The sequence below is a fragment of the Argopecten irradians genome, chromosome 4 (assembly GCF_041381155.1).
Source record: "Argopecten irradians isolate NY chromosome 4, Ai_NY, whole genome shotgun sequence".
NCBI classification, from domain to species: Eukaryota; Metazoa; Mollusca; class Bivalvia; order Pectinida; family Pectinidae; genus Argopecten; species Argopecten irradians.
The window spans coordinates 20,414,716-20,422,970 of NC_091137.1; the positions used below are offsets into that span (position 1 = coordinate 20,414,716).

General features: G+C 36.7%; 1 protein-coding gene across 1 annotated transcript; it reads right to left on the bottom strand.

The window, feature by feature from the left end:
* Window positions 1–84: 84 nt before the first annotated feature.
* Window positions 85–8,000, bottom strand: LOC138320895 (amino acid transporter heavy chain SLC3A1-like). The gene is made up of 12 exons (XM_069264190.1): window positions 7,867–8,000; window positions 6,299–6,426; window positions 5,685–5,983; window positions 4,689–4,865; window positions 4,220–4,356; window positions 3,605–3,730; window positions 3,278–3,394; window positions 2,947–3,044; window positions 2,231–2,405; window positions 1,640–1,924; window positions 1,285–1,436; window positions 85–940 (listed from the first exon to the last, which is right to left on the bottom strand). The coding sequence occupies exons 2-12, from the start codon at window positions 6,394–6,396 to the stop codon at window positions 730–732; spliced, it is 1,875 nt and encodes a 624-aa protein (XP_069120291.1). The 5' UTR covers window positions 6,397–6,426; window positions 7,867–8,000; the 3' UTR covers window positions 85–729.
* Between the last annotated feature and the right edge of the window lie 255 nt (window positions 8,001–8,255).

Below are 8,255 nucleotides of genomic sequence, written 5' to 3' on the forward strand. Positions count from 1 at the left end.
ATAAAGGACCAATGACCATCTAAGACACAGACTTTAGTTTTGGATCTCTTGTACATAAATAAATAACGACAAAATGTATGGCAATTCATTAGAATTTAGAATTTATTTTCGATAGCCAGCAATTCCCAATGCCTCTCAAAAATTGATATATCTTTCAAGTTATGGTAAGTAATTTTATCCTATCATTCGAAGATGTAATTTACTGTTTTACGACATATCTATTATATTGCCCCGTATGCTCCATTATTACTTTGTATATCATTGATAGCAGTTATTTCTTCAGGAAAAAAGTCACGCTACCCAAATTGAAACACCGTTTTAAAGACGAGTTCAGTGGGGTTTATGAATATTTCATTTGAAGTTAGATCCACTTTGTACCCTTAAGGTTTGTTTATTTGCCTATTTGTCGGCAGTGCGTGTAAGATTTAGAAACCTTCAAATACCAGGATAAGCCAGGTGGTTAGATACAACATCAAATTATTTACTTCACATAAATATTAGACATAAGAGGAATACCGAATTCCTAGTATTTCAAAATTATTCTGATATTCTGAAATACTTTTCCGTTTTATCACACGACCTCATAACCTGGATTTTGCACTAAATGTTGGGGAAAAAATGTATCGGTTACTTTTCAACTGTTCCCTTTGGGTAGCGTAACGTAATTGTTCCATATTTAGGCGCCTATTATCTACAATTATTCATTTATTGTTGGTTACATCTCTTTGACTACAACTCTTCCTTGGCTACGTAGTCCCAGGACAACACTACCCCTTGATATGGGCCGAGCGTGATCGAGGTTGTTGTCACCTCAGACTCTACTTTATAGCTAACATCTGGTCCTGTCGTCATTGCCACTTCCGCATCCTTCTCGACACTGGTGTAACCATAGTATTTACGTAACTGAGCACTCGTACCAAAGTTGATTGCAACCAAGTACCTAAAAGATGATACCGCGTATATCGATGATAGGTTTAAAATGATAGTTGAAAAATATATGAATACGAAGAAAATCAACATTCCACAAATAGAAAGGAAAAAATAGTTACAACAGTACAGAAATTATATTTCTACTTTTGCGCAATCGATGCTTATTATTCATTATATCATATAAATCATGATATACATGTATATCATAAAAGTAAACCATACATGACCCTCATTACTGTCGGTACATAATGGTTTTAACATTTAATTATTTTACATGACATTGCTTGAAAATTTGCTTGAAAATTGGATGAACTGCATTATTAGGCCATAGAGATCTACTTAACAAAGACTTACCCCTTCTCTCCGTTGAATTCCCTTACGAACGAGAAAATGCTGTCGTCTGCAAAGGCTTGGTGAAAGTCTCCGACCCTGAACGAGGCCTCCTGACGTAGCTTGATCAAGCTTCGGATATACTCAAGCATAGAATCGGAACTGCCATCCTGACTCTGAAATGTATCATGCAGTTTACATCATTCTATGTTTCTACTGTAGCTTTCTTTGTAAATGTCGTTATAGAATGAATAGAGATGGCAATATGATCTTGATTCACACAATGTTTTCTTACCGTAATAGCATTTTAAACCCATTGTGTTGCTGCTTATATTTGGTTACCTACGTATTACTGTAATTAAACAATCAAGACTTCTACCTGGACATTGTTTGTAACGGTGTCGTTATTGGATGGTATCCATGGAGACAAACAGGTTGACACCGAACAGAATCCGCCATCAGTGGAGTTATCCCACTGCATCAGTGCCCTCATTGCTCTCATGTTACCGGTGTTGGCATTAATGGCCGGGTGGTTGTTAAGATGAATCTCGTCTCCATAGTACAGTACTGGGGTCCCCGGCAGCAGCATCGTCAACAAGTAGTAAGCTCGGATATAGCTGCTGCTGAATCTAGACGCGAGTCTGTCCACATTGTCATCTCCGGCCTGGTAATGGAAATATCTTACAAGTCATCTTAATGCTACACAATGCTGTTGTTACTTGCTCTTTTTTACAACAGACCTACAGCAGACATCCATCTAAGAGCTTGTATTTTCTGTTTCAGCGGGGGCTTCAGCAGGTCACATGAACCAAATGGAATAAGTTAGCATAGTGTTCATGAACACTTCAATAGCAATTCACCGGTCAATACAATTATCAGTATAGTATCAGTATTCCCATTATTAGTTTGCCGCTTTGTTAGGTAGATTGAACTTAAAAAATAATACATGTAATAGGTGATAAATTCGTACCATCCAAGTTGGCCATTTGTTATTGGACATCTGGGACATCCAGGAATCAACGTAGGTCTTGATGCATGCGCCATCACAACTTCCGTTTTTGTCAAGGAAGTTCTGATCGAGGGAGAGATCTACTCCCATCCTCCCTGAGTTGCCACTGCTGTGTAAACGGTCCGCTACCAATATGCTGTGATTAAAAACATTATGACTTTACAAATAGCTAGATATTTCATAGATAGTTCAGGTATTATAAAAATATATCATACATCAGAAACTTTCATTAGTATTATGATTTATTTGCCATATTTCATAGCCGGGTCCCGGTATAGATCTGATAACAGTAGGGGTCATGTTCTGGCGACCTTTAGGATGGTTACTGATTACTGATGGGGACGTCACAGTTTACAAGAGATCTCTTAATCGGTTTGGCGTATGTAGTCACTTTGACCAAATAGCACATTTATATGCATTCAGGGACAAAATGTCGATTTCAGTTGGTGTAGGTGGAAAATGCATTTGAACTGAAGTACATGGAAGTATAAAGGTCATCAGAACGTAATCCTTAATGGATTTTCTCTGTCCTCAGATTTGCTATGGCAGTCCATAGGTTGATATGACGACAGTGATAGTAACCCATAGAGTAATGAGGAGGCATATTCCGCACTGTGCCTTCTTGTAAATGTTACAGTATGTAAAACAGTTATAAACGAAGTTTGCCAAGCACTGACCTGCCGTTTGAGTTGACCAAAGTCTGCCATCTGGATAACATGTCAAACACACCAGGCTGGGCGAACGTGTAATCGTGTACAAGGTTCTCGTACTCGTTCTGAAAAACAACGAACAGAGGGATCGACAGAACTTTGGTAGTATTGATGGTCTGAAACCGTGAAGGCGTTTATATAATAGGATTATCGTCAACACTTACAGGAAACTGTTTTTTCTTTCATTATTTTTTTTTCATTTTAGTTGTGTACTGATAGGGAAATGAAAATAAATAAATATATTGTTGTATTGAAAGAACAAGTTGTCGCTATAAAGAACTGAATGAAGTATACTTACTGTACTGCTTCCTCCATTGGACGCTTCGTTCCTTAAGTCGTAATCCTCAAACAGGTAAGCGCTGTCTCGGACGTAGAAGCCGTCTACTCCCTTAGTCAACCAAAACTCCAGAATGTCCTTAAAATATGTAGTATCGTTTGTAATCGTAACGACGAGGTTTACATATATTGTTTGTGAAGATATGGGGTCCTTAACACGGCTATTGACTTAATATTATTACAATGTTGAGTTTGAACAGGTTAATTATGTACTGGACGTGAATGTTTTAAAAAGTAGATAGATTATCTTGACTCTGATAATCAGACGTTTTAATAATGGTTTTGTTACCTTCAATTCACCCTGGACACGTCCACTCCGAAGGTTGAGGTCTGGCTGCGATGTAGAAAACTGATGTAAGTACGATTCACTACGAGTAGCATCAAGCGTCCACGCCACGTCACCGCCAACTGTTCGCTGAGAAAGGCAAAGAGAATGTTTTCTTAGGTTATGTGATTTCTTCATTAAAAAACATGTGTCAATTGTGCAAATGATAACTATTTAAATGAAAAAGGATTTGTTTACAAACATTGCTTAAGCTAATGTTTCTATCTGATTATGGTGTAAAACAGCAACCAATTTGCCGTCATTTAAAATTCAAACAGACCGTTATGGAATAGCATGGGTAAAGCGCACCTAATCGTACTGTCATGTGCTTTAGTTACAGACAATGGGAAGACTTTCATTCTAATAATTTATGACACAATTGTGTGTTCAAGAAGACATCAATATGAAGTATTACATAAAAAATATAAATGTTATCATTTGGAGTATGTTCCTTGGACAGACCGGTATTTAGACTGAGGTGTACTTATGATACGCTCCTACACTTTTCTACTTTAGTTGACAATTTTCCAACGTTATCAGGTTTGATTGTAATGATATATGGATCACCGCACAACTTACCCAGTTATTGGTGTACATGGACCAGACATAGTAGTTACGGTGAGGGTTGGTATAATTACTCGAGGCTGCACTGTCAACAAACCACTGGTGGGTTTTGCTCGTCTGATTTGGAATAAAATCCAGAAGAATTCTCATTCCTGTAAGGAACAAATTAAATAATACACACATTTGTAAGGCATGATACGCCAAGAAGCAATTATTTTACTTTATTCGTGACGTATATTTTTTATTCATAGTATTATACTAATCAGACCGTTGCTACATCGTTGTTTATCACTATATGGGCCGTTACTAAATCAGATATGAAGTTGTTAATGGTTTGGAACTACATTGCATTTGTTTAGACAGGCATTACGCTAGAGAATTGTTCATGTCAACAAGCAGTCTGGACTCTTATTTTCTAAAATGTGTTTCTAAAAGTAGAATAATTGATATAAAAATTATCTTCTTCCATGTGACTGGTATTCACCTTTCTCCTTAACCTTGGAAATGAGAGAGGTCAGGTTTTCCATTGATCCAAAGTCGGGATTAACTCGTAGACTATTAGTAACACTGAAATCGTCTGATGGTTCCGAGTCAAAAACCGGACTGAGAGAAATCGTGTGAGCCCCCAGACTTTTGATGTAGTCGAGATTCTGTTCCACACCTGTGTTGGGCAAGAGTCAGGAGTATAAAATAGAAACACGTGTTTTGATATTAGTTGATGTAATATTTTGAATATGTCGATATGACTGATTATAATATTTCCTTAATATTGAGATTACCTGTTTTACACGAGTGAAATTTTATAAAATCAACTGGATGGAATCAAAGATAACGTGGTAACTGGTGCATAAGATACATATTTGTGATAAACAATGCAGGCTATGTACATAGTCAATTGGTCAGTTTAGCTGACATTTCAGATGAAGTGACACTTTGTAAGAAGAAAGTTTACTTCGGAGAGCATAAACTCTACGTATCGGGCAACCCCGATGGTGCAGCTTTCCCACTCGTAATCTTCTAGTTCTATGGAAAGTCTACTACCCAGAAGAAACAAATATTGATAATCGTCTTCGAGTAAGTCATATTTCACATAGTCACTAACCTTTAACGTACATGTATTTACAACATGTTCTAACAATGCATTCCTGGATTTGTTTAAGGATGGGCACTGTATAAGAAAGTGCTTAGCAATGTTATCCGTTTCTTTTCGACACAATTTACATATGACACTATTCGATTCTGATCTGTATGAAAGTTTAACTAATTCCGCAACAGCCCATGTCTGTTTCGGATACTTCAAACTTACTTCCCATAGAGGATAACTTTCCAGCAACAAGCCACATTTCAGGTTCATATTGAAAGCATAGTTTTAACAGTAGATATTTGAGGAGAAAAACGAATGTTTTTATAATGTTTTATCGAGATGTTTTGTTCTAAGCCATCTATCACGGACGTAAAATCACAATCATTCTGAACTCACCTGAAAGGTCGCCGATTCCATCTCCATCGGAATCTTTAAAACTTCTCACGTATATCCGGTACACAACATCATTTTGCCACCAGCTTCTTTCCTCCGCCGCTTTGCATTTCGGGTAAAGAAGCACGAGCGCTACCACGGCCACGAGAAGCGCCAGCCATGAGAGGATGACGACACCAATACATGCAGCTCTGAGTCTCCTCCAGCATGGCTGTGAAGATATCTCCAACAGCTCTTCTTTGTTCATTCCATAAAAGGGACTTTCCGCCTCCTCTTCGTAAACCATTGAAGCCTCCTTTCCTCTGAAACAGAAATGTTTGTAATTATCTTAAGTATTGTCTAAAAGTATTAGTTATTAGCTAGGTTTTGGCAAGCAAACTACTAGTAGGTTAAAATATGACTGTTTAATTAAATCAGCTTTTGTGTTTTTATCAGTTTTTGTGAAATTTCTCCGGAGAATATGTTTCACGCTTTTTCCCCCCGAAATTATCAACTCAACTAGACATGCTCATTCTCTAAGAACAAAACCTATATTAAGACAACTTCACAATTATGTATTGTAGAAATAGGAATACCTTTATAATTATCGAACTGAATGACATATTAAAAGGACTTACTCCATGGTAACCGTGGGGTCCGTGCCATTATTGTCGTACACCATATAGGGCTCAGACCTCTTGGCAGACACGAGATATACTCCGGAATCACGCGACATCACTTTAGGTACCAAAGGGTCCGCTATTTACTGTAAACAATAGGCATTCAAACAATTGGTTAGACATGTTTCAAAGTAACAAACCAGATGATGTAAAGTTCAGAATGAAAAATAACTTAAATTATATCTATTTGATAAATTATAGAAAATAATCATTTTTTTCGTGAAAGACTATGTATAATCTTAAGATTTCTTGCAATGTCTGGAGAATGTTTCCATGGTTTGGTTTTATATTGAGCATATGACGAAACGGTATTACATTTTGGTTGTTATTATATACATGTACTTTGTGTTCACTAAAACTAATCTATAGTAATGAGTTGCAGTCAGCGGTAATGATATGTCCATCTATACGGCAGTATTGTCCAGTATTGCTCTGTAAAGCATTGTGGTCCACATATTGCAATCCGATTCTCATTTAGATTATTAACTCTAGGCCTGGTTCCATTCACCTACCTTGTACTTGCTCTCCTTTGATAACTGTACTATGTTAATTCATAAATATGTTACCACGCTATTTGAGGACAGTTAAAGTATCATGGGTTAATTCCACGATTATTAATTTTGTAGTCTTCAAAGTAACAATAGTTCCTTTTGAATATGAATATAAAGAACACGCACCAAAGATTTGTTTCTGAAAAGTAATTCTCAAATTTCTTCCTTTATTGGTTGTTTATTTCTAATGATTTTGTCCCTCTCGAATTTTGTCATGTTTACATTCATATCGAATTTTATCAATCTCTTTATGTCAATGATATTTCAAACCCTTCATATTTGTTTTTCTTATAAACCTATTTTCGATTTGAATAAACGCCTATTTATACGGCTTAGTATATTTTCTATTCGTAAAGCTATATGGTCTTTGTTCCTTAACCGTTTATTGACAAAGAAATTCTCCCCAAGTGTTGGTAAGTATGCATATAGCCCATGGTGCTTACTAAATTTTGCAATTTTCTTAACTTTAAATGTTTTTATTAAATTGGGCACCCAGAACCCAGGTCTATATTGTTCGAATGGTGAGGAGCTCAATAAAGTCATTGGTGAGTATTTTCAATTTCATCAATATTGGTGAGTATCGTCTATACACTATATGGCCAGTTTGTAGTATTTCATATTTCCCCCAAATGGTTTCACTAACAGTAAACCCGGTTTTAGCTAAACACCCTTTTATTTGATCAATGCTGTCGGGTATCCTGTGGTCAGTGCTGTCGGGTATCATGTGGTCAGTGCTGTCGGGTATCATGTGGTCAGTGCAGTCGGGTATCATGTGGTCAGTGCTGTTACATACTGATAAGATACAGGAAATCAGGATAGGTTTATCAACTTCCTTACAGTCATTCTAGTTAAATAAACAATAGCAAGACAATGCCTCTGCACTTAAACTGAAAATGCAACAATCTTTACGCTGCTTGATCAACTAATAAGTATGTTCTGAATTAAAGCTTATATGTCCAATATAATTTAACATACCTGTGAAGATGTTGAAACCTTTAAAATCAAGATGGCTACCCAAGCCTCGCCCAGTTACTACTTCACCGAAAACTAGGGGGCTATAAAAAGATATAAATATTCAGTTTCTTGTCTACCTGTGTGTACAGGTGTGTGACAAGGCATACACATTTACCTGTTTACCTGTATCAATGTATGGTTAGCATACAGGTGAATATAGGAGTGTCCATCTTCCTGTCGCTGTGACCAGACAGCGTATAACTGTGAAGTTGACTGTGCATACGGTATACCACTAGGTACAAAGTATCTTGTAAATGAAAGTGTATGGTTGTAATGATGTAGGTTTATTATCAACATAAATAGTTTTGATATATTTAGTACCTATCGCAAAACGATCTCTAAATTATATG